The following is a 27,791-nucleotide window of genomic DNA, read 5'->3' as shown; positions in this document are numbered from 1 at the left end:
GTAATAAAGAACATGGATGGATGGTTTAAATGGATTGATATTCTCGATCGAGAAGAGATGGATAGATGGTTGGATTAATGGATATTTAGGATACACGACAGATGGATAGATTATAGTGGATGGATGGATGAATGAATGGCCGTATGTTTAGGCGCATACTGGCGTAAATGAACAGATGACGGTGGGATAGATGTTGGATGGGTCGATGGGATAAATGATGGATAGTTTTCATGAAGATTTGAAAGTCATGTTCCTTATAGCCTAAAAAAAAAGTTATACTAACCTATACTAAAGCACAGTATAATGATGGAGGTTCAGAGTGGTTTTGGGGCATTCACCCACCAAGGGGTCCTAATGAGGGGTCCTGTAGCTGGCCCATTGACATGCCTGTCTAAAGCAGGATCCGCCAGGGTGGAAAGAGGATAGGCGCGCGCACAGACACACACACACGCACCCTGAAAAATGAAGACAAGAACAAACACACAGGCACACAAACACATAGACTTGTGTGTTTCTATGTGTTTTTTCTCCAGTTGTTTTCTGTTTTGGCATGTATAGTATGATACATGCTTGTTTTTTTAAGTGGTCATGTATAAATGGAGTGTGTGTGTGCGTGCTTGCGTGTGTTAAAATATTGTTGTAGGGATCTACTGTAGATGTCATTTTAGTTGGACATGTCACGAGCTGATGCATGATGGGTATTTTGGAGGCAGAGCCAGAACACACAACTCTGGGCAACGGTAGGTGGCTTTGTACAAACTTGAGTTTGGAGTATAATTTATGTCATTAGTACAAGTACAGAAATTAATGACCATTCAATGCCTTCTGAGGTGGCAGTAACGTGGACTGTTCTTGTAAAAATAACTTGTACAGTACAACAGTAATCGACAGTGGCTGCCGTCCTCGCTAAGTTAATATAATGTTCAATTCAAAGGTCTTTATTGACATGGGGAACATACAGTAGGAGCCACTTTGAGAGGGCAGCTGGAACATGACATAGCCCAGACAGATCCGTTATTGGGGCGTGGCCTGTTAGGTCTTTGCTCGGATCTTGCCTGTAATTATATCCCCCTCGATGACGTAATCCATGCGCCAACGTCTGGGAACGCCCCCAGGCTGCATTTGTGGAAAAGCAGTGGCAATGCTATATTTGTACACCGTAGGAGCAGTGGTTCAAAGCCTAAAGCAACTTGCGTATACGGGATAATCTTGGGTTTGTTTAATGAAAAATATACATGTTTTGGAATGGAACATATGTTCTGTACATCTAATAGAATCAACATATACATCTCTGATTTTAAAGAACGAATGATTGTAAAGAATGAATAACTGTGGGGTTTTTTATTGTAGATGTATTTCATTGAATGAAACTAATAAAAACACCGTGTGTAACAGGGACACCTTGTCAGTTACCTCACACCTTGAATTCGATATTTTCGATGTAATTTTATTTTACTTAGAATAATTGGGAAATATCGCAACAAATTGAATCACAAAACTTAATGTATTGCAAAACTCCCCATATCGCGCGTTTTCGCACCGCAGGAACCTATTTCATAGTTCTAAGGACTTTTTTGGAGGAACCGTTCCTTCTATTGTGTAGCACTGCGGGAACTACTGTAGGAACGATGGTAGTTCTTAGAACTATGTTTTGAGCAACTTATTTCACTCTTATCTCCAGGACAGGGAATGACCGGTACAAGAGGAACCTTCAGATATGTAAGTGCCCAGCCGGTGATGGGTCCAAACCTAAGACCACGGTCCCTCAGACTGAGTCCGCCCGGTCCAGTCGCATCGCTCTGGGTGGGGACAAGCCGATGCACACTCAGCGGTAATAAAAAAAAATGACAAATAAAAAAAACAAAACAGTAAGAAAATAGTATTTTTTATTGTAGATCTATTCATTTTATTTCACAACGTTTATTGAATGAAACAAAAAATCCCCTCGGAACAAACTTTTAGACTTGACCTTGATTATATCTTAGATTATATTTAATATGAGTGAAGATTCAGCAACTGGATTGATTATTTCTGGCCTCAAATTGTTCAGAAACAAAATTTAGTGGACTGGTCAGGTGAAATCAGTTAAAGTCAAGTAGTTAATACAACACGGAACTCGTTCTGAAACCCCATTGGATGGCTTCACATCAGCTTCAGTTCAGTGTTCCAATGCGAATACAACCAAAAGAAAAGCCCTTGACAGTTTCTAGTTCTTGGGGAGCTCCACAGTTCCTAGTTCCTCACAGGGAGTCCCCACAACTGTTCAATGCGAAAACGCTGCGTCGTATTGTGAGGTCCCAGGTGATTCCCACTCCTATTTGTCTCACGCACACACACACACACACACACACACACACACACACACACACACACACACACACACACACACACACACACACACACACACACACACACACACACACACACACACACACATATGTTTATATATATGTATATACTGTATATGTGTGTGTGTGTGTGTGTGTGTGTGTGTGTGTGTGTGTGTGTGTGTGTGTGTGTGCGTGCCTGTGTGGGGGGGGGTATATTGTGTGTGTGTGTGTGTGTATGTATGTATATATACTGTATATGTATATATATGTGTGTGTTTATATATATATATATATAGTTATATATATATATATATATATATATATATATATATATATATATATATATATATAACAATTATATAATACATATATTATATAATATATGAATGATTTTTTGTGTGTGTATATATGTGTATATATAAAATATAATTATATAATACATATATTATATAATATATCCATATAATATATTCATATAACAAGAACAGTTTTCCCCGAGAGAGAGGATCAAATGCATACATTTGTTGTGATATTTCACAATGAATTAAGTAAAATTAAATTAGATAGTTCAAAGACCCTCATTTTGAAATCAAAAGGCCAAAGACCACATACTTGGTCATTTTAAAAAGAAGGAAAATTGTGTTTTCATCATCTACCACTAGTCATTTTAATATATCAAGTATTGCATTGCATACCTGTCTTGTCTATCTTGCCATTCAGCATGACACTGTATTGTTGTGGCCCACGACTATTTAAGATGTCCACTATAAGTGTCATTGTCCTTATTCTCTGTATTTTATTTTGTCTTTTCGGTAAATACTTTTATATTATTTATACTACACTACTCCTTTGCATTTTGGATTTTTTAAATACTGTTTTTAGATAGTGTTTAAATGCTCTTTAATTTCTGTTTTTAAATACTGTTTTATTTGCATCACTTCTATGCCCTTATTTTACTTGTTATGTAAAGTTGAGTCGGCTCTGAGACTAAGAATCTCATTACCAGTAATGATTGTAATAATTGTTATCAAGTATTTGACAATAAACTTGAAACCATAATTATATAGACCTAGTTTTGAGTGCTCTCATGATAAAGCTATTGAACTATATAATCTTAAAAATGAAAATAAAAAAACATCTTCTATCTTGAAATTAAAAAGCTGTGTAACATGTAGATTAGAATAAAGCATAAAGACCTGTTGTCATTCATATGACAAAAAATAAATTGAACTTTACCTCTGGTCAGGGTTCAAGGGACAATATCTCAGGTCCACTGAAATCTCTCTGAAATGAAATGTGATTGTGTTTTTGTGAAGTTAGCGCTATTTCATGGTCACACACTGCAATTGAATGATGGGCTGGTTTACAGTTGAAATGAAACACGCCCTGTCAGGACACATGAGAGGGAGGGGAAATCCCAGCCGGTTGGGAGCCAGCTGTTAATTGACCGGGAACTGGCTGGAATCTGACTGGAAGCTGGTTGCCATTTGGCTGTCAGCCGAAAGACCGCTGGCTGGGACGGATCTCTTCAAGTGACTTCTACTGTATGTTTCCATGAAAACTAAAGGAGAAAAACAGAATTTAAAGTTCATACAGTGAATAATATATGTAAGATATATTTGTGTGTGTGTGTGTGTGTGTGTGTGTGTGTGTGTGTGTGTGTGTATACTGTGTGTATGCACACAATAGGCACCAATGAGCAAAACAAACCTTAAGCACTCATGAAGTATGAGAGTTATTTCCTATTCATCCAAATTCTTCTGCATGGAGGAATAAAGACTCCATCCAGTTCTCTCCCTCCCAGATTTGGCGGCCAGGATGAGACAACCTTCAATAAAGAGCTTGCTGCTTACAAAACAAATCAGTGTTCAAATTGAAGTGATGGTCTCAAATTGAAAGTTTGTTGATCGAGGGAGGAGAAAGGCGAAAGGTGTGTATGTGTGTATGCTGTATATATACATATAAATATGTATTTTATATATTAAAGTCAGCCTGGTGATGACGAGCACTTTGTCATCGTTGGTATTGTGTGTTCATCCATTTTAAATGGAAAATGCAGCGCGAGGCAACTGCAGGGGACTGAATACTGAATAGGAAGTCTGAAAGCAGATTCTTTTTTTCATAATAATTGAGGGTCTGGGTTCATCAGAAATCACACACACACACACGCAAACAAACACACACACGATCATACACTCTGGACTCCTCTCCAGAGGTTTACTGACAGCCCGTAGATGAGTGCTTCTCCAAGGCAGGTTAACAAGCCCCAGCCGCTTGAGATGACCGGCCAATCGGAGTGTCCGCCGTGGCTCTTGACCCCTTGGTGCGAATGAATGTGCCAGAACCCAGCCCACAGCCGGCAGACGGGCGGGCGGGCAGGCGGGCCGGTGGGCCAGCGGGCGGCTCTTGGCAGGGTGTTCTGCCACCAATAGTTGTCACGCATTCTTATTGTAGAGCCTTTGAAAAGCTTTGTGAAAAAAGAGCCCTTGGGGCCATGAGTGGTAACTGCATATTGTTTTAATCTTAATGGCTGTAGAATTCGACTGAAGTGTTAAGAGAAGGGAACTATGGTTGGAGAACAATCTTGGGTAGTCTAGTGCAGGCCCCCATGGCAAAGCTCTAGTTGTATATAACTTAAATTGTGTTTATTGTCTTGGTGAACCACTTTATAACAGCGTGTTTTAAAAAGTGCTTCAGTATATAAATAATGTGTCACTGACCTGCTTACTATGAACTATTCACTATTATCTGTTTCATATTATTTAACTTTTTTATTATTTTATGGGGTTTTTTTCTACATTTTATATGTATATTTTTTTTCAAAAGATATTTGTAGGTTGGTTCAGATCATGATTTTCTTATACGATTAGATGATTTTTAATTCAATAAAATATGAAAAAAATAGATTTTAAAATATATAAGTTTTAATAAACACGCAAAATAATAAAAACAACACTGATAAAAGAGGATAGTAATTGTGCTCTCGAACCACTGCAATTCCGTCGAGGACACCACAGGGGTCGCGTACCCCGGTTTGGGAACCCCTGGTCCTCTTGTTCTGGAATGCAATGGAAGATTCTCATTAGTCCAGGTTTCGTTGCCGTCCATATTTCCTCTAAACTGTGCAATTAACTTTTTTGCAGAACCCACAGCAGAATGCCCATGGGCGGCAATCGACTCTTAAATGACGTTATTACGTTTTTATACTCTAATTTAGTCAGTAAATAACTTCTAAATGTCTGATCACTTTACTTACTAAATTACTTTGTTCACATTAAATTAGTAACAAAAAATCCTCTGCTGAGGAGACTTTAGGCCGTAGCACCAGGGTTGCCAGGTCATGCATATTTCCAGCTCCAAGACTTCACAACGCCTGTCAGGATTCCCCAAAAGTAGCCAAATTTGAAGAGAAAATGGCACAGAGTGGAGCAAGGAAATGGAAAATTGCTTCATACACTGGAGATGAGGTACTGTACGACAGTCAGGGACATAGAATGGAGAAAGTTCCAGCCAGTGATTAATGGATGAGACATGAAACAAAAAAATCTAATCGCTGCAACAAGCCTTTGCTGTCTGTAAAACGTTTGAAGTAACTCACTTAACAGAGCTTTGAGTTCATCGCTCCATCCGTGAAAATTTGGAAGTTATTGTTCACTTACAGAGTCTTGATTCTTAAACCGTTTGCATGGTTTAATGGATCAATTCAACAGTGTAATTGTTTTTAACAACCTCCGAACTTAGTGTTTTGAGTTTTTGTGTTTTGTGTGTTTGCATGCGTTAGTGTTTCTGTGTGTGTTTGTGTGTACATGCATTAATGTTTGTATGTATGTGTGTGTACATGCATTAGTGTTTATACGGAGTTCAAGTTCAAGAGATTTTTGTCACATGCATATGTGTGTTTGTGTGTACATACATTAGTGTTTATATGCGTGTTTGTGTACATGCATTAGTGTTTATCTGTTTGTGTGTACGTGCATTAGTGTTTATGTGTGTTTGTGTGTACATGCACTAGTGTTTATGTGTGTGTACATGCATTAGTGTTTGTATGTATGTTTGTGTGTACATGCATTAGTGTTTGTATATGTGCTTGTGTTTACATGCACTCGTGTTTAGATGTGTGTGTACATGCATTAGTGGTTATATGTGTATGTACATGCATTAGTGTTTATATGTGTGTGTACATGCATTAGTGTTTATGTGTGTGTTTGTGTGTACACACATTAGAGTGTAGGTATGTGCGTGAATATGATTATTTGTGTGTGTATGTGTGTGCGTGTGCAATTAGGTTTCTGTCTCGTTCCGCAGCAAATAATGGATCTGGTGTCTAGAGTCTTAATTGGAGAAGAATCAGTCTGCGTGGAGGTTTCTCAGAGCCTCAGACCATGTCTGCGGTTCACTCCGAGCTGCCGTTCCTAAAACAAATTTCTTCTTTTGAATCGGATCGTGTATGGTCCTGCAGGTGTTATAATCCACATTTCCATTAGCAGCTGCGACTCTGATCAGTTTAAGCGGCTCAAGAGGAGAATCTTTAACTTCCTGGTTTTTGCAGTTTGTGTTAGATCATGTTGAACGAGGCACTTGCCACTGTCAAAATATGTCTTCCCATCTCGCGGCCAGCTGTGCACGTCAAAAACTGGAAGCCCCGGACGTTAGTGAGTAAGTTAAGAGCTTTTCAATCACCGTGAAAATCCACTTAAAAAAATCAATAACAGAAATTAGCTTTTGGGTTGCAAGATCAAAATTGCAAGGCTGAACTAATTTATTATATGAATCCATTCCAGCCAGAATAGCAGCCCTGCGTTCATCAGAATGAGTTTCCTTCTGAAAGTGATGACTATACAGTGATGAAAGGTTCAACTCATTTTTGAGATTCAATTCTTGACGACTCATTCAGTAAAACGAGTTCATTTGATTCAGTTGGTTTAATGCATTGATTACATGTATAACATTGGATCTCTGTAGTTCAAATAACATCAGCATTGGATAAGTTCTCTACAGTTTAGATAACTTTTGGGACCAAGGCTATCTGTACTGTATTTGATAAAATGGGACATATCTTTTTGCTATTTCTTTAAGTTGCTGAACAACCAGTTATACTGAACTCTTATATCAAGAATTGAATGGTGATACTTTTTTGTTTCATGCACTTTTTATTCTCTAAATGAACATTGAGATGATTGACTTGACATGTTTGGACTCTCTAATCCACAAAACCCCCAAAAATATTGAAAATTTAAAGGGCTTTTAAGTTCAGCGTACTTTATAAAGAATATTTAGCATTTTACAAACATCTTTATTTGTATTTTATTTCAATGATAATTGATTCGGACACCAAATAAGATTATTTAATATGAGATAAGATAAGATCAATCAGTTTATATCAGGTGTCACAGCGGCAACAGCCAAGTCAAGAAAGGGATAAGAAGTAAAATCAAGATGGAACAAAATAAAATTAGATAAGAAATAAAATGATTTTAGTTGATGAAGAGCTGAACTTTTCCATCTGACATACAGTACTGGTTCTGGATCCTCTACCTTGGAGTAGCATTTTTAGATCAATACACAGGAAACATCCAGGCAATTATCTCTCTCTCTCTCGCTCTCTCTCTCTCTCTCTCTCTCCCCTCCTGACGGTGTTTCTTAAAGGCTTTTCTTCTCACCAGGTTGTGTGATCAGCTCCTTGATGCTGAGAACAAAGCTTTAGGACACCAGGCATCTCAAAACCTCTGGTCTCCATAATTAGACCCCCTGGCACACACACACGGATAAGATACACAGGTACACATCCGCACAAATACCCACATTCTGTATCCGCGCGGGCCAGATACAAAGTTAACTTTTAATACAATGCTTATTAAAGGGATGACGAGACACCAGCGCTGAAATGTGGAGATGAACAACCCCACCCTGTCAGTTGTTTCATTACCGTGAAGAAGCGCTCCGTCCAGACTTTTGGACCATTAGACAACTTTTTTTTTTTTTTTTTTTTCAAGGAACATGTCTCGTGAAGTTTGGTTAATAATTAACCAACCTTACAGATGTCCCGCGTCTGATAGAGACAATTTATTCAGGCCTCGCAGATGGCGCAAAAAGACTTTCTGAGCCGGCGGCAGATCTCGGCTCTGTTTTTTGTCCACATAAAAAAAAAGAGAAATTCATTTTATATGTATATGTAGTCATGCTTAGCAGGAAGCAGTTAGATATAATAAAATAGTGTTTAACTGGGTTATACTGGTATCACTGGGGTAGTAGGTAGGTATATAAACATATAACACTGGGTTAGTAGGTAGATATATTAACATATAACACTGGGTTAGTAGGTAGATGTATTAACATATAACACTGGGTTGGTAGGTAGATATATTAAAATATAACACTGAATTAGTAGGTAGATATATTAACATATAACACTGGGTTAGTAGGTAGATATATTAAAATATAACACTGAATTAGTAGGTAGATATATTAACATATAACACTGGGTTAGTAGGTAGATATATTAACAGATGATGCGGTGCGAAGGAAACCCCAGGTGAGGTGGGGTGGCAGCCTGCCCTCCCTCTCAGCGCTCAAGCTTAGTGAAAGGCCAAGAGAAATCAGGGTGGTGATTTATGGGATAAAAATAGTACGCCCCCCTGGAGCCTCCATGCTTCATATTGCTGTAATATGTGATTGCAGCACGTCGCTCCCCAAAGCACTTCACCTTTTTTGCGGTAACTATAGCCAGCATTCGCGGTTCGAACCCCGCACTACACCACATAGGCTTGTGTGATACAATCAGACCATTGCCCTCTTCACACATTGTGCACTTTTCATCGATTACGCATTGGCCTTTGCAATAAGTTTAATTCTGCAACCAAACAGTTGCCAATATATAAGCAGTTTAATACATATCTTCATCTTCATCAATCCATGGGAATGATTTATTTTGAAGACAACTTTCTAAGTAATTATTCATGTTTCTTGTTCCTTCCTTGTCTTGAACTAAACTTTCAAACGAATTGTTCCAGCATCATGTTCCCCTCACTCCACTCACTCTTTGTCAGCTGACGTTGTTATTCACATTGTTATTTGAATTTATTTTAAACAATAAAGGTCTTTAATTTTTGGCTGAAAGTTGAGTTGATCTTTATTTTTCTTCGGGACGACATTATCCCCACATTTCCAATTCCCAAATTAATGTAAGCATCTACAGTTTTACTTTAGATTCAACTTTCAGCAACTAATTTATTTATCTAGCACCATCCTTCTGTTCTCCCCCTTCCACCCCCATCACCTCCTTTAGAGACCTCACCCTGTGTGTGTGTGTGTGTGTGTGTGTGTGTGTGTGTGTGTGTGTGTGTGTGTGTGTGTGTGTGTGTGTGTGTGTGTGTGTGTGTGTGTGTGTGTGTGTGTGTGGGCGCGCCTGCGTGCGTGCGTGTGTGCACACGTACATATTCATGTGTTTTTGTGCGCTACTAAGCCGCAGGGGGTGTTACTGTCGCTATGGGTTACCCAGAGAAGAGAAGACTTAAACACCAGTAAATAGGGAGGAGCTTCCCGGCGCTGCCGTTCCAAATGTCACCTCCCACTGAGGGATGATGGGTAGGTTCGGGGAGGGCAGACGGATGGATGGTTGGATGGATTGGTAAAGGGATGGATGGATGGGGGAATTGGGGTAGAAAGCAGGAAGAGAAGAGCTCGACATCCTGGGCCGCTAAAGGCCTTTGGATCTTCTTGGAGAGAACTTTTTTTTGAGAAAGTCCGGGAACTGTAACAAAGATGAAATAGGGGAATGGAATTTAACAAATTTAAAAGACTGAAGCAAAAGAGAAAAGGCAGGATGTCTCTTGCTCTCTTCTCTTTGAGAGGTGAAATTTACTAGGATGGGGTTGTAAGGGGTTTGGCGTCCAATCGCTGGAAATGTTCTTCCACGGCTTTCCTTCCTTCAGAAGGCCAAATTAATGGCGGCAGCTTCCCTCACTTTTTACCGGCGGTTAAAGGGATAGTCCATAGAAACAACTTACAGATTGAGGTACAACTGATCAGATCTCTGGCACATGGAATGGGGAAAGTGAAAATTACGATTACCCATATGAGTGTTGAATAATATTGCCCTTTATTGCCCTCCACCCTTTCATCTACCCACGCCGCATCCACCGAGGACAGCCTCAAGCTTGATCTTCTTTGTCAAAGTTTTGTCCGATCTGAGGGTTTAGGATTAGAGGCAGCGCTTGAAGTTGAGCTCCAGCACTTCTCACAAGCTGCCAATACTGTGTTTTGTCCTCTCAAGTGGACAAATCAAGTGGACATGTTGTAAAATATATCGTACGCACAAGTTGCGAGCTCAGGCTCAAGGTTGCCATGGCGTTATTCTGCGTGTCAGGAAGTGATTCTGGGTTGTGAAATAGGAAAACTTTTTTTTGTGTTGGTAGTCCTCATGTTAACATAATATCAAATCTACACAGTAGTTCAAAAGTATGTTATACGTGTTTTAGCACGTATAAAGATAAAATAAATAATCTATTCAAAGGGAACGCCCCGCCAACATGTAATGGGGATTACCGGCACATATCTTTTTGCACTTCAAGCACTGATCAGAAAGTTACATCACGCTATCCTGAAAAGCCCTTTGATAATGTAACTTTGTTAAGAGATGTACCACAAATACAGCTTCCCGAAAACGTCATGTTCACTCTTCTGCAGTATTGGAGGATTCCTACAGAACAAAATGTTACATTTAGGGTGAGTGACCTCTTAGAGAGCTATCTCAGTGTCTATTTCACTGGCATTAGCTGCATACTATATATCAGCCTTTCACCGTGGACCAAGAATATTTATCTTGAAGCTTCCTGTGTGGGCCAAAAACAACAACTTTCTATTTTCTATCGCAGACGGGAAGAAAAAAGTGTGAAGATGACAGAGAGATCGAGGGAGAGCGCAAGAAGAAGAGAAAAGAGAGAATCTGATTTTAGCGGCAAGGATGTGGAGGGGGCTATGTTTAGCTCTCCATCTCTCTCTCCAACTCTGCCATGGTCTTCTCCCTGCCCTATTCAACCCGTCTCCTCTGTACGGCATACACCGGGACAATGTGGACCACCTGCGATACCACGTGCACTCACTCACAGTTGGGGTTAATGTGGACCTTTGATAGTGATGGTGTGGCCTTATTCATGGTCATGGCAGACCCAGTCGTCACCAAATTAAATCTATTTGTCCATTTGCTGCATCTGCTCCACATATTACACATATCCGCATATTCATTCACATTATAAGTGACACATATTCACACCTGTGTGCGGTCACCTGCAGCCATAGCAACAAGGATGGATGATTCATTTGGCAGGTTGGGATTTCTTTGGAGGGACTGATGATAGATAAAAGGTTTGATAAAATTGAGGATAAAAGAGTTTTAGTGCATTATCCATTCTGGTTGGGTCAAGAGGTACGCTCATAGAATCTTTCGCGTTAACCTTCATCCGGAGAATAAAGGTTCACATCAACACCTGGTCTCGGGAGCTCAAACACGCCTCTTCCTCTTTCATCCCTCTGTGAGAAAAACACATGAAACAACCGCAGGCCATGTCCCATGCGAATTGGACCCGGAACCCACCCTAGCCCCGCCCGAGACTCGCAATCCCATTTATTCATTTGTCCACCTTTGACGTCAGACCGAGCTCTCGTTGTTCCTCTCCCAGGAGGGGAAGAGAAATGGCGCGAGCTGAGAATAGAAATTGGATTTCTTCTCAAGGTTCTTATTCGTCTTTGCCCCGGTGAAGTGGGTGGGCGTCTCAATCCCCCTTTGGAAAAAAATCTGGGGGTTTGGACTTCCCTTTGAACTTCCACACTGTCGGGTTTATTTTTTAGGATTATGTTAGGAATACATGTAAACATTGGAAATCTTTTAAGACATGTTTGGGTTATGTTTTTTTCCCCCATGGCTTATTTTCAAGACTATGATTGATTGAAATTAGATTTATGATTATTACTATTAATAGCACCCTCTCTTCACTAACTAGATTTTTGTTTTACTTCAGTTGATACACTATCGATTGTCCAAGGCAGGAAATCCATTTTCCACCTTGCTATTGAGTATTTTGGCAGTTTTGGCCACATATGAATCCATCCAGTGGACCATCAAGTTTGTATTCAACCTCAGCAATGGAGGAATATCCTGATTTCTCTGCTGCTAGTCATGATTCATGATTGTGGCAGTTTTGCCTACCACGCGCCACCAAAGAGGCGTGTTCAGGGACCTCCGGCACAGGGACACAGAAGACAGGGGTTGTAGACACCAATTTATTGTAGAGCTGGAATTAACCCAGTAGCAGATAGCGTGTGTCATGGTTGATAAACCTCCTTCCCCCAGAGCGATGGCAGACTGCCCCCTGCTCCCTTGTGGAGCAGGGGGCAGTCCTCGGACTGATGTGTTGGCTGGTGAAGGCATGGTCAGCTGCAGATGGTTACCCTTGGTGGTTGCTGTGGCTGCTTCTCCTCTGGTCCTCAGCTAGACACCCTGGGTGCTGCTGCCGTCAGCCAGGAGAGGGTTGGTACTGGGGCCGCCCGTTGACCCGCTGGTGGCTCCAGGGCATCTTTGGATGGCCCCTCTATGTCCTTTCCCAGTGCCAGAGAATCCCTGGTCAGGTACCAATGTGGCAGTTTCACCTACCACCTGCCATCCAAGTGGCGTTTCAGGGACCTCCAGCACAGAGACACAGAAGACAGTGGTTGTAGACACTAGTTTATTCTAGAGTGTGGGCCAGCTGGAATTAGTCCAGGAGCAGATAGCATGTGACACGTGCTATCTGCTCCTGGGCTAATTCCATACGGGCTCCTCTCCTGAGTGAGTGTGGGGATGGGGGTTTTACCTGTTGCTCATTAGACAAACCAACAAGCAACAGGTAAGCAGCCACTCTGATCCCAATCACCTAGATCCAGGTCAGCTGTGGCTGCTCAAACCAGACCATCCCCACACCACAACGATGTTGGAGGTGGTGTGAGCGTCTACGACTTCCACAATTAGCAAGTAGAATATCTATTTCCAATACACTTCCCAATAGTTCTGTTGAGAAAGCGCAGGTTAGTTCACCTGCAGTCACCTTGTAAGCTGACAAACTGTGATACATGCCTTTCCAATGCCAACATTTTCACCTACAGCTATTTGTATGTTAAATAACAATCATTATTCTAATCCGCTGTTTTTGTGAGTACTCACGTAGCTGTGGCTGTTAAGAAAATTACTCCAAACCCCAAATTGAAGATTAAACTGAGCTGGAATTTAAATGAAAATGCTCATCCTTATAATGACCAATTACTTGTTTGGTTATTATTAATATTGTACACAGACGCATAGGCCGTAAAGGCGGTTGCATAGGGCGGCAATCATCCGTAGGGGCACCAAGCCAAGTAGAGGAAAAAAATTTAATGAAACAAATTATGAAAAAAAAACTATTTTTTTAGAATACAAAATGTAAAGATGTTGGCCACCCCCAGATTTTTTTTTTATGTTTTAAGAAAAAAGTAACGTTTTTGGCAAATGGACAAATTACTCATTTGGCTTGGCATCTGATGGATGGTGTGGGGGGTGAGTGGGTGAGTAAGTGAGAGGGGGGTGGGTGAGTGGATCCGGAATTTATTGCGTCAATGATCTATTAAAGTAAAAGCCACAAGGATTGTCTATAAGATGCACACTGTAATACATGTGTTTTGGTGAGAACATGACAGTTTTTGAGGAAAACTAGATTTGTTTTGAAAAGGTATTTTGCTGCACGGACACATATTAGGGGAATATTAGTTCACCAACAGCCATGCATCTTCTTTAAAAAAAAAATATATATATATATATATATATATATATATATAATTTTATAATATATAATTTATTATATATAATTTTTTTAAAGGTGTATTTGGTGTTCAGTTTTGTGGTCAGCCTCAATCTAATTCCCAGCGTCAGTGAATGCTTGCTAGGGTTAAACTTACTAGGCAATATTTTTGAAGAACATTATGTTGTTTCCCCATCTCCTTTGAGCAACAGTCTTCGCTGCCTCTCCCACTGCTCCACCGGATTTTGATCCAACCTTCAGGTTTTTCACCGTTGAGTTTGTCCGCAGTCCATACAGGGGAAGAACAAGGGAGATAGTTAATACATTTGATATATTTAATTTAGAATTCACATATTCATTTGGAACAGGTCCAACAAGGATGTCTCAGCTGAATTAAAACCCAAAATGTGCATCACTTCAGTTCTTATTGTATTATTGTATTACTTGTATTACTCTTATTGTATTACCCTGCCCAGAGAAGATAGCGAAGCCACTTAACTTAACATTCCAGTGAGGTCATACAACCCCATGCATGTACACAGACGCACAGATGTCAACAGCAGTGTGTAGGCGTGATGATGGTGGTGCTCCCGTCTTTTATACGTCATCCACCTCTCCCTCTCCTGCAGCCAGGGAAGGAAAGGGAAGCCCCGGCTCAGACTTGCTGTGTCTGGCTGTTTATTAACAGGGCATGGCTGGCGGTAGGCTTGATAATTAAGCAGACTCAAGCTAATTAGGTGCCATATTGCTGTACTGCACTGCACGCCGGGCCCTGTTTTTATCCGTCTCCCTCGGTTACGCCCAAGAGTTTGATCTGTATGCTGCCCTGAGCACACTGAAGATCCCCGGGATCTTCATGCAGATTGATGTGGGATTAAAGCAGAGCAAACTGGAGGCAGCACCTGTGTAAAGGCAGGATTTGTCCAATGTCAGTGGGTTTGGGATGCATTTTGTAGTGTAATTTAGGTGCGGTTAAGTGCTTAGAAGGTCTGCAGCACAGGCCTCCGAGCTGTCATGTATTTAAGTGCTTGGTCTGTGCATACAGTGTAACATTGGCACATTGTATATGTATGTGACAAATAATGTCTTGAACTTGAACAGCATACACCTCCCGTAGTATTCATAGGATCATAACATCACTTGATGAAAGGCTACCATTGCACCCCAATTGGACATGTCCCTTTAAAATGCTGAGATGTTCCTACAGCCCAATAACAAGCAACCTTTAGGGACTGTAATAATTCATACAGTCTCCAATGAGGAAACAGGATTTCCCGATCTCGTTGCCAGGGTTTCTTCTCAGGCTCTAAAAGGGCAACAAGAATTCCTCACATCCCCAAGTTGAATGAACCTTTTTGTTTAAGACTGAGGAAACATCAGTCAATCTCAAGGTTTCTCTCTGGGAGCATATCTCTCGTGGCCTAAACACTTACTGTAAAAGGTTCCAACTCGTTAAACTGTGTCACTTGGTGTAACGCCAACTTATGAGCCATTTTGAAGAATTTTGTCCAATGTGGGAAACGTTAATTAAGTGGGATCGGCATATCAAGATAAGAATAGTTCTCCTGCTTCCATAAGCTAAAGCAAATGAGGATTTGGACTTTTTTTTATACAAACTACATTACAAACTGACACTTCCAACACGTCATAGCCGTTGGCGTCTTCTCAATCGTTATCGCCATCGTTCAATCTTAGTCCCCCTCAACTGCATCTTTATGAAGTTAATTTACTGTGTGGACTGTGCTGGAATGAAACTGATTGTTTAATGCTAATCTGTAATGTGATTAATCTCTCTGGAGGTTGTTTTGTATCTCCCATCCCTATCTTCCACTCCACTGGCTGAGTATTCCAGGCAATTACACTATTAGTATTCACCGGGGATGTTTACTTCCAAAGGAGCCTTTTCTGGCAAAGATGATTTTTCTTGCCGCCATTTCCCCTGGTTATACATGCACTGTTCAAAAAGCAGGATGCACACACTGGCATTATAGATAACACTAATTACAAGTAACACTGACAAACAATATTGACAAACAAAACTTATGAACCAGAATTGATACTCACTGAACCAACTGACCCCCATATCCAACCGGTCCCATCAATCTTGGCCATATCTCCCCTTGACAACAGGCTAAGTCATTTTCCAATGTCACTTTTCTTCCCTCTACCGCCTTCTAGTTAATGTAATGTGGGCAAAACTGTCCAGAAGTCCACGTTAAGGCCCAAATAGGATGTAATGGAGGCCAGGAAGGCCACTCCTAAGGTAACTCCTGTTACTTCCTGAGAGAAGGTGTTAATGGTGCGTGTTCAGGCACAATCACAATTATTTACAGGGTCAACGTAATGTGCTGCACCACAAACAGCCCCCCCTGCGGGAACGTTTCACTTTCACCTTGCAAAGCAGCAGGGAGAAGACCGGTTATGTGCCGCTTGTCTGCCCTTAGGGTTATATGTTATTTTGATTCTTGAATGAAAAGAGTCAGTAATCAGGAATGAACCACTGAAGTGTAGAACCAATTTTTCAAGAATGGTGTTTACAGCCAGAGCTGGACTTCAAGGATAGATCGCACTACACAGACATTATATCCAAATCAATTTTCACGGGTAGTTGGGTTTTTATAGGCATCCAACTTTTTCACGCACAGTTTAATACCGTGCCTCCATGTCACAATTAGTCCCTAGGCAGCTGCCTAGTTTGTCTCTGCCTCGATCCGGGTTCAACATTCACGTAGCGACTCGACATGAGTCTCTGAGTCAGTAGCTCTCATTAGCACAATGGACGCCATTGACCCCGCTAAGCAGTTCTCTACAAACTGTAAATATCACGGCCCTCTCTGTGGAATTCAGAACATCCGCCTGGGTTCCCCCATTAAGTTTCCATTTGGGGCATTTTCCCTAATTTTTTTTCTGGGGAACGGTTAAAGCTGCCTATCCGGCATCAAATCCGATGTGGCGGCTGATTAAAAAAGTGCAGCTGAACGTGGCTCTCGGTCACCATTGCTTATTCCCCCCCTTGATGCGGTGCAACAAAAGCAAAAAGATTTGGGGGGGCGGGGTAATCCTTCAGGATCAGCTGTGTGTGGGTGGACATGAAGAACTGCAGCTGGAGCGACCTCTCTCTCTCTTTCCCCTCTCTCGCCATCCTTCTGTCCCTTTATTTCCAAGCTCTTGTATTTACAATTTCCTTGTACTTAAATAGCGCTTGTCTGTAATCGCCGTGGTGTTGACAGCAAACTGGAGAATGCGCTGTCCGGGTGTGTGTGAGCGCCTGTGAGTGTGTTTTCGGAGGCGGGAAAAAACTAATTTATTTCCAAACTCAAAATCCTTTGCCTGTTGCGCTTGTCTCCAGAGAAGAGGTATTAAATTAGATTAGATTCAACTAATTTTCATTGCACAGAGTAAAAGTACTGAGCCAACGAAATGCATTTCTCTGCATTTAACCATCCTAGTAACTGACGTTTGATGTGAACGTTGAAGACACGTTGCATTACCTCAGTATTGTGCTGCTGTAGGCCCACGGACCTTCTCTGTCAAAATAAATGCCAAAGCTTGACTAAAACAGACTCACTCTTTTAACTCTTTTAACCTTAAAGATGTCTGTGTTGCTTCGAGTGACATAGATCTTCATTTATGAATGTATCCTCTCAAAAGATACAGATACAGACAGGCTAGTGACCGTATCTGTGCTTATCTGAATGGAATGAATGGATATATCGGCCATTCTGAGTGGCTGGTTCTATACAGGTACCTAGGAAACACACCAATACTTAAGGTTTCAGATGAATGTCTTCCATTTACAGTCTGGCTGTGGTTGGCGAAGGGTTAACCTGAATTCTGTCACGGCGTTGGGACCCGCAAACGCTGAAATAAAGATCTGGAGAGCCTCGGAACATCTCGGTCGCAGAAGGCGATATCAGAGTGGAAGGACTGAGCAACAGCAGCATTGATTAACGGCCTTGTTGTTCCTCGCACCGTTCCACTGCCTCAGCTCTTACGCGGGTATACGTGGCACGGCAATCCACTTAGCTCTGATTCATTTCTCTCGGATGTAGTTTCCTTCCATCCATTTTAACAGCGCTCGGCCACTGCGCTTTTGAAGAAACTTTAGGGAAGGCAAAAAAAAAGTGAATTTAATCTGCTGGATTTTCCTGGCACTAATGCCTTTTCCACCGGCATCATATGAGCAGAATGAGCAGCAAAGTACTGAAATGCTGCTTGGAAAACTGGAAATTGTCCAATGCTCTCCGTCCTCATAAGCCCCGGGTTAAGTGTACGTAGGAGAGGAAATGGGGGGGATTGGGTATGCAAAATCCTTCCCCTGTGTTAAAATAGGCCAAAATGTTAGTTATGTTACAGGAACAATCAGCTTTAAAAGAACTTTGGCTATATTTATCCAACAACGCCAATAGCTGCTTCAGTCAAAGATAGAAATGTCGATTTGACAAAAGTGCCCATTCATTATTTACACCCATCATTGGCCAGGGAATGTAGGGGCATAGAAATACCTCCAACGTAATCGCAGTTCCAAATTTGTTTTGAGTAATAACTCCAAAGATGTTTCAGATGTACAAGTCTGATGCAAATCCGCTGAATACCAAAACATTGTTCCAAGATTATAATCGACATGCTTTCATGGGCGCTTTCCACAGTAGGCGAATGTTTTAACTCAAGTGTGGAACGGATGCATAATATCTTTTTCTCACAACTAAATTTTGTTCAAGGTACTGAAGAGCGTGGGTCTTCGGCTGGCATTTGAACAGGATTCGGAGTTTCCCATTTCTAACTTTATTTTTACTGAAATTCCTCAGGTGTCGGAAACCCTAAGCCTCACCCTGAGATGGTCTCACCCCAAGAATTAAACATTTGCCGCCAAAAAGATGTTCCGTAAAACAACTGACCAGAGAGATTTGATTTTCTTCGACTTATTCGGTGCTATGACAGAATAAGAATTCACCTCATTCAGTTTATTATTAAGTACATTCACATTTATGAGGAATTTGACGTGTGGATTGGTGCACTTCTCTAGAGATAGCTTGGATAAAGAAAGCTTTCTGAAGGGAAAACAGTCTGGTGGGACTCAGAGTAGCATCTCAACTGGCGCCGTATATATTCTTCTTACTCGCCGACTTAGAACCAAACTGCACTTAATCGAATCGTAAATTCTCCTTTAGCCGCCAGAGCCTCCACCGAGCAGTCATCTCTCCTTACAAGAGAATGAATGATTTCACTGCTCCTGCGTCTGTCTTCGGTTTGTTGGCATGTGAAAGTTGAGGGGTGCACTAAATATAGCTGGACCACGTTGAGGTGTGCGCCCAAAAAAAATAGCACATTTCTTTCTATTTTCATTGAATGTTATGTCATTTCAGTCGAAACAAACAGTATATTGGTTTTAATGGTTTTAGCTTATTGGTTCACTGTAATTCACAACATATTTTAGTTGTGTGTATAAAGTATGCATAATGTATGACAATTTCCCATGCAATTATATAAAATACAATACACCATAAAGAACTAATCACCAGTAGAAGATTATTTGGGGATCGTTTTTCCCCATTAAGACTAAACAAAACAAAATATACAAATAGCAGTCTGCCCATCACACCAAAGGAAGTTTTACATGTAAGTAGACAATGAAGTTAATATTCAACACAAGTTGCCATCAGTCCCTCCTAATTTCCCGACATCACATGCCTAACATGGTATAAATTCCTCAATTTAAAGAATAAATATTCAAATCAGATGAAGTCAATGTCATTTTTCTTCCAAGTGCAACCAATAAGCGCTATTTATAGTCACGGATAGTATTATTCTGATTCAGGTCTTATGAGGTATTACAATTTGACAATTCAGTTGTCAGTGACTCCATTTCCATAAAAATACAAACATACAATTAGTAACATACAGTAAATAGTAGTAAAATATATAACATAATCAATAAATGTATAACATAAATAGTAAGTAAGAATATCAATGGATTTACAGTATGTACAATGATATGAGTGCATCTCTACATAAGTGATTTTCTCCAATAAATACATATTGATAATACATATTATAATGTTTTTCATTGTGAAGGGACATGCATTCAGGAGATGGCCTACGAGTGTCTCGGGACCAACCCTTGTTAGTCAAAAGCCACATGTCTTACTCTTTTATGTTTAACTATGAATCTGTGGTGGAATTAAAATCTATTGAAACGTGAGATGTATTATAATACGTTTGTTGTTTCCTTACCAGACCTTCAAATGGCCCATTTTCTGTGGCCGTTTATAAAAATTAAGCATATTGCAGCAAATAATCTGTATTGTATTATATTATATTATATTGTATTATATTGTATTATATTGTATTTGAACAGGGTTGGCTCAGTTTGGCTTGAAAAAGCATGAGGCACGAGGCTACAAACAGGGGTTGTATTTTTGTATACCAATGCATTTGGATGGATTGGATTTAATTTGGAAACACTGTTAATCCAGCCAAAATGCTTCCTGCGAGGGCAACCGAGGTCAAAAGTCCGACATCTAGCCTCCCTTAATGGGCTGTCTTCATCAGAACAACTATGGAACAATGGCTTTTTTGTTGTTGACATTTCTTTCTCCAAACTGGAGCAGCTGCTTGAGGGATTTAAAAAAGCCAGATTCTAGATAAATTTTAGCTTCGGATTAGAAACAAAGAGGAAACCAAATAAAGCATATGAAGAATAAAGAGCTTTTGGTTTCCACATTCTTTAAGTGCTATCCTTACATTACTTATTTACTCAAAAAACCCAAAAGTTTGTTTTAGATTTTTTTTCTTCAACAGTCAATATATTTATTTTTATCGCTATTACATTTTCTTATCTTTCATAGTGCAAAATAGCATCAATTAAAGAAAGCCTTTTCACAATGCCTTAACACTTTTAAATTTTAAACTTAAATTTGCAGCATTAAGAAATATCACAAGGGCTAATAAGAACATGGCGCAAAGGAAGATGATTGAGATGTTTCACAGACGTACAAACTCAAAGAACGCATCATTATCTCATTGTCTCAGTTCCAATTGTAGGTTCGATATCTGTCGTTATTTTGTGAGAACAATAACTTACTACAGAGAAAACATTTTAAGGTGCAATTATGTGTCCATAGTGTCACCCACTAGACGACTGTCTTGTGGGGTGTTCCTGCTGTGTAGTGGTTAGTACCTCCCAAAAGTGATCCAAGGAGGCACGACCGATAAACGGTTGCCCATGGGCTCATTGATGCGTGTGGGGAGTGAAGTCTAGTCCATCTGGTCCGATCCCACAGAAGAGCTACTGTAGCACAAATAACTGAAAAGGTTAATGCTGCTATGATAGAAAGGTGTCAGAACACACAGTGCATCACAGCTTGCTGTGTATGGGGCTGCGTAGCCACAGACCGGTCAGTTGTCCATGCTGACCAGGTGGCCTGGTCTGATGAATCATGTTTTCTTCTACATCATGTGGATGGCCGGGGTTAGGGTCTGATCTGATCGAGCATCTGTGAGATGTGCTGGAACAACAAGCCTGATCCATGGGGGCCCCACCTCACAACTTACAGGACTTAAAGTATCTGCTGCTAACGTCTTGGTGCCAGATACCACAGGACACCTTCAGAGGTCTTGTGGAATGAATGTCTCAAAAGGGCAGAGCTGTTTTGGAGGCACGAGGGGGAGCTACACAATATTAGTGGTTATTAGTGGTAGTTTTGATGTTGTGGCTGATCAGTGTACAACTTCAGTAGCTTAATGGCACCTTTTTCACCTAAAAGCACAACCGTAAATCTCCCATCTATTGCCTATTTTGTCCCAGTGAATCAAGGTAATTTCCAACTACGCCTCACACAGGTTGTATCGGTAGGTGGGGTGGAGGCAGTCGAACAATCGAACAAGTGAACCGCAGAAACCCAAATGAACCGTCATGCACTCCCGCTGGACAACCCTTGATTGGAACCTTCACTTAAACTCTTCCGGCACTCACCCAAATCTGGACAACAAAGACGTTGGTGATTGCAATCAATGGACGATCGGGGTTGGGGTCGTCAAGATGAAAGCTCTGTCTGGGCAGAGTGACGTCCCGCCACAGACGTCCTCTTTTCCACTTTTGTCTGCTGTGAAGATTTGAAGTACAGAAATATTCCATGTCATCATTTGTATGAATTTTCCCACTTTGACCCTTTGAACCATCTGTAGTTCTGAACCCAAAATATGTTATATATGTTTATTTTATGTTATTGTTTTCCATGTTTTAATGTAGCATTTTGTGTCTTGTGTTTGCAACTGGCTCGGTGCAAAAGAATAGGAGAACAATAGCTGCTTGTTTATGATGAAAATGCCATTAAATACATTTGACAAATTTGTTTTTGTTTCTGTTCTGAAAAATCAAATCATAGCATGGCATTCAATTGATGCATAGCTTTATAAATAGAGAATGTCTTCTTTTGGGTCAAAGCCGTAAAGTAAAGAATTGGGATTTATAAAAATAGCCATCACATTAAGCTAGAAATGAGGGATTGTTTCAGTAGAAGCTTCTTCTGACTAATTGTCCCACTGTCGTGGATGAGGACATTGTCCTTAAATTAAGCCTTTGATGGATTAACTGTGATTCATCAAATAAACTGTTCAATTATTTGTTGTTTATATATTCTGATTGAAACAAAATGTATCACCTCAGGACCCCAGAACCAAGCACAAATTTAAGATCCACACCTATGGGAGCCCTACCTTCTGCGACCACTGTGGATCTCTGCTGTACGGGATGATCCACCAAGGCATGAAGTGCGAGAGTAAGTATTCAGATCATTGTTTCTTTTTAAATTTGAGATAAGATAATACTCTTTTAATCCCCAGGGGGATTCTGGTAAGGTCCCATCAGTTCACCTAAAATAAACAGCATCCCATCTGGGAAGTACACACAGTATATTTAAAGTGGTGATCACCTTTCTATTTAAGAACTTAATCTGTACCCGGCGATTTGAAAGAAAATATGAAACCTCTAATGGAAGGGCTTTCCTGAGTTAGAAGAGTGGGTATGGAAAGGCCAAAGTGCTCCAAAACAGTTTAATATAATTCTTATATAATTAATTTAATATTAAAATATAATGTTTTATTATTTTCATTATTATTTTATTTTAATTATTTTATTAGTATTTTATTATCTTGTTTCAATTTGCAATTTTTATTTATTTCTCAGTTTATTTGTATTGAATTTATATTTTATTATTGGTATTTTACTTTTCGATTGAAGGTGATTCTATAAAACATTTTTTTTCTCTGCCAGTTCATTTTTTTTTAATTATTTTAGGGTTGGATGTGCACGATTCCATGCACGACTTTCTACTACACCCGTATACGCGTCTTAACCAAAAATCAATTTCCCGAGCCTCGACTAAATTTGCAGTAATATCCTCTCCAGGCTATTTTCATCCCCTGTCATCCTTTGTCGGCATGTTAAATTTCAGAATGCCTTAATTAGCTCTTGAACACACCGTCCACCACCCACGACAGGTTAGCGTCGGTGCCTAATGACGGCCGCGGGGCGGTACGCAAATAGAGATTATCACACAGGCGGCATGGCGGGGAATCTTTTTTGGCAGCTCCGTCACACCTCTCCTCACACACCACTATGAGATTGCTATATAATTTTGGCCTCAGCTGAGTTACAAGACGTGACTGCCTGTCACGCAGTTTGTTTGTGATTTTATGTGTTGTGTCAGAGAGGATTATGGTACAGGAATCCCTTTTCTTTTTTTTTTTCTTCTTCGGATTCGTCCGATCGTACGGGAAGCCACATCTCTCGCAACCACGCAGGGATTGTATTAAATTTGATACAGGTGCTCCTCGCTTAAAGACCGAGTTACGTTCCTATGACCAGGTCGCTAAGTGAATTGGTTGATAAGCGAGGACCCGTGTTGTTTCATGGTAAGAGGGCGTGGCCATCGCAAATGCTAGTGAAGTGAATACTGACAGACTGCGGGAACGACACTGAGAACGGTGATGATATCTATATATTAGTGTATAAAATATGTATAATGTATGAAGGGTGACGCTCGCTGAGATGCTTGACACGGGGTATTGTACAAGACAGACTGGGGAGAGAGCTAAGTCTGAACGGTCGTTAAACAGGTAGGTTGTTAAGTGAGGAGAACCTGTATATGGAAGCAAATAAGTGCCATAATGTTTTGATTATTGATTTTGAAATTTAAAGTTTCACCTCTTTGAAATTCAAATATAAATAAATTCAGGTTGCTCCAATTCGATTGGTCAAATTCGAACCAGAAAATTCAGTTGGAAAAAATACAATAGCAGCATCCGTCTTACCAAGGAGAGCCAGGTATAAGCAATTGAGCCCAAAGGCAATCAAACCAACTTCTGGCCTATCAGAGCGTGGCCTGTTTGTTTCTAAATATTTGAAGGGGATGTACAGTATGACATGGTATCACAATATGGCTTTAGTGTAACCGTCAGCCAGAATGCCCTGAAAGCCTTTCTGCCGGCTCTATGTACAGTATCTCTTTGGACACATTGAATAAATCACCGCAGAAAGGGAGATCCCTGAACTGTCTGAAGGAACGACAAGATAAAGATAAAGATGTTTAACAAGATAAAATGGGTCAAACTAGAATCAGCGTTATATATTTTTCAAGGTTCTCTTCGTGTATGTGATCATTTTCATACAAGCATCGGCTATGCACAGAGCAGAGATGCGATGGCCGTAAAGAAGAAGACGTGGTTCAAGTTTGGGCGGCTATTTGTGATTTAATAATGATCACATGTGGGAAGCTGATATTGACTCATGCCAATTAATTAATTTATCTCACACATATTTATTTCTGTTCCTCTACAGCTTGCGATATGAACGTCCATAAGCAGTGTGTGATGAATGTGCCCAGCCTGTGCGGGATGGACTACACCGAGAGGAGGGGTCGTCTGTACCTCAAGTGTGAGGTTGCCGGGGAAAAACTGCAGGTCACGGGTAGGTCCTCCCCCACCCCGGCCCCCTGACAAGTTTCCATTATTTTCTATTATGTTTGTGTGTCTATCAATCCACTGGCCAGGCCGGGACACAGGCCTCCCCATGTTTGTTTGTGCCGTTTGCACAGGCCACTTGTTTTGTACCTATTTCGTGGCTGCCCGTTCGATCCCCACACGTCGCCTAATAGACCCTGGCCGGCCAGACTAACTGACACTCCCTCTGCTTCCCCCTCACCAACGTTAACCTGAAATGAACTCGGCGTGTCTCCCCCTGCCGCACAGCCCTTTTGTGGTGATGGGAGATTGAAACGGAACTAGACAGACACAAACCTCATCTTACCCGTGGCTGCTCTTACGATTTGTGTGCTAAAAGGCCTCAAGCTGCTGAGGCTACTGAAATCTCGATGGCTATTACCCATTGTCTTATAAATCGATGGAGCTTTGTCACGACACATTTGGAAGACACTGATGACGCGGGGAAGTTCATTCCCGTTGGGGTGTGGGGTCCCGTGTGTGGCTGAGAGCTAGGTTGCCGTGTTTAGCATATATACTGGTACCTACTGTGCATAGTGGTAAATATGTTCGCACTTTTTCTTTATGGAGGAACAAATGTTCCAATGTTCATAAATGTAGGTATCGTCAGGATCAGATCAGCATACTCAATGTATATTGATCTGGAGTCTTGATGTTTTGGAACAAGCGACCCTCGTTTGCAAACCAATCCAGCATTTGAGAAGAGGAGAAACTTTACAATTTAAATAGTTGAAATGTCTGGGACGTTCTCCAGGCCTTGTTGCCGCAGCCCTAGGACAAAACGGAAGACCTTTGACCGCCTCGACAACTAAAACAACCATTACAAACTCATGACCTCAGGTAATATTGCCATAAATGCCACCCATTACCCAAGACACACTCGATGTCCTGATGACCTTTCGATGTCTACTCACTGAGAGGGGATGCAACATAAGCTGTTTGTTTGTTTGCGGCGGGGCCAACCCTCCTCCAGCAACGTTGGAGGAGGGTTGGCAACAGACATTAGCACGTTAGCAGGTGTCAGCAGATGCGTGCGGCCATTTCAGTTGCGTGGTTGACCGATGTCGGCGTCCTCACACAACAGGGGATCAACGCCCTATTCACTCAGTCACTCATCCAATTGTCACCCCAGGGGGACCCGGGGCCAGGCGGAGGGCCGGGATTAGTGACACACACACACACACACACACACACACACACACACACACACACACACACACACAACACACACATTATTACATTATTATTGGATTATAACAACATTTGGCGTCCACTATCATGGCGCGACATACAGAAGGTGAGGCATATCCATCTTTAGACTGCTTGCAGGACGGCTTTTGAGAAGCTTTTTAACATGTTTGCCGATCGTGTTCAAGTTCAAGGTTTCAGTGAATGAAAGTTTCCATCTTCAATTTTGCAAATGTTAGAAGTTGGATTTTGATATCTATCACATTTTTTAGCTTATTTGAGTATTCTCTGCAGACGCCTCGCCAACGAGTGTTCGGTATGAATTGGCCAGAGACGAAGAGAAAGTATTATATTGTATCATAATATCCTATATTATATACAGGACATCATTGATTGGTTTGCTATGAGTCACAACAATAGACGTATTGAACTCTTGTTGAGGGCTACTGGTGAGCTGGCAATTATTCTCAAATTGCTGTGTTTTACCGTGGTAGCAATGTGATACCGTATTTCCTCAAAATAGTGACCATGGCCTTTATTTACCTCAACTGCAGAGGGTACCAGCCCTTTATCGGAAGCAGGCTTTTATTATAACCAGGCTTTTATATCTAATTCCCTCTGTTTAATAAGTATATTTGATCATATTTTTGTAAGAATTTTAATCAAATTTCCGTCTGGGTGTTATGCCATGCCAACACATGTATGATGAGAATAGAGAGAGCTACTGTAGTAGCTACCCTAAAAGTCGCATTTGTGGTGGAAGCCCACGGGGCAGTAAGCGATCTGCGATCTGCTCCCTACTCAACAGTAGGAAATGGTGTAAATTAAATACATCTACAATAAAAACACAATGTTTGTTCGGGAGAGGAGCTTCGTAGCAGAACAGTTCTGCAGCTCCGATTAGTTTTTCCCCCGGTCTGTATTTGAGGCAGGGTTTTATATATTTGTGTAGACCACGCTCTCGGTATTTATTAGAGTCCCGTTTTTTATTTGACTACCAGTTTATTTTTGGAAATACAGCATGCATCATCTCATTAAAATAAATCAATTAATAAATAAACAAATCAATGAATTAATAAAAATTTACAGGGGTGACAGCTATGGTAATGAGATAAAATATACAGTGCATTTCAATTTAGACTTATTAAGTATAATGAATGTGCAGATACTTGAAAATTAACCGCATAAAGTGTATCATACATACAGTATGTAGAGTATAGCATAAGAATAATAGATATTTTCAATAGAAATGTACATACGATATTAGCAATTGCATACATAGGATAAAAGACTAATACTGCTTTCACGCATCAACTTCGGACATTGTCAAGAGTTGCGCTTTCACGGATGCAGCACATAACAGGAGATTGTCCATGTCAGATGATTGTCCGTTTGCTTCAGACGAGGGGCGGCACCTGGGATGAGCGTGCAGGAGGCAGGATGTGACACAATGATGCAATGATGCTGC

General features: G+C 40.8%; 1 protein-coding gene across 1 annotated transcript in view; it reads left to right on the top strand.

Moving 5' to 3' along the window:
• The window catches only part of prkcaa (protein kinase C, alpha, a), a 209,731-nt gene that overhangs the window by 80,312 nt on the left and 101,628 nt on the right, over positions 1–27,791 (top strand). The window contains exons 4-5 of the mRNA XM_079999133.1: positions 22,803–22,914; positions 24,975–25,103. Coding sequence (XP_079855259.1) covers positions 22,803–22,914; positions 24,975–25,103 — 241 coding nt within the window. The remainder of the gene's footprint in view (positions 1–22,802; positions 22,915–24,974; positions 25,104–27,791) is intronic.

Source organism: Zeus faber (genome assembly GCF_960531495.2).
Source record: "Zeus faber genome assembly, chromosome: 4".
In the NCBI taxonomy this organism is placed as follows: domain Eukaryota; kingdom Metazoa; phylum Chordata; class Actinopteri; order Zeiformes; family Zeidae; genus Zeus; species Zeus faber.
The sequence above is the reverse complement of the archived record's forward strand: the minus strand, read 5'-3'. Positions and strand labels throughout refer to the sequence as shown.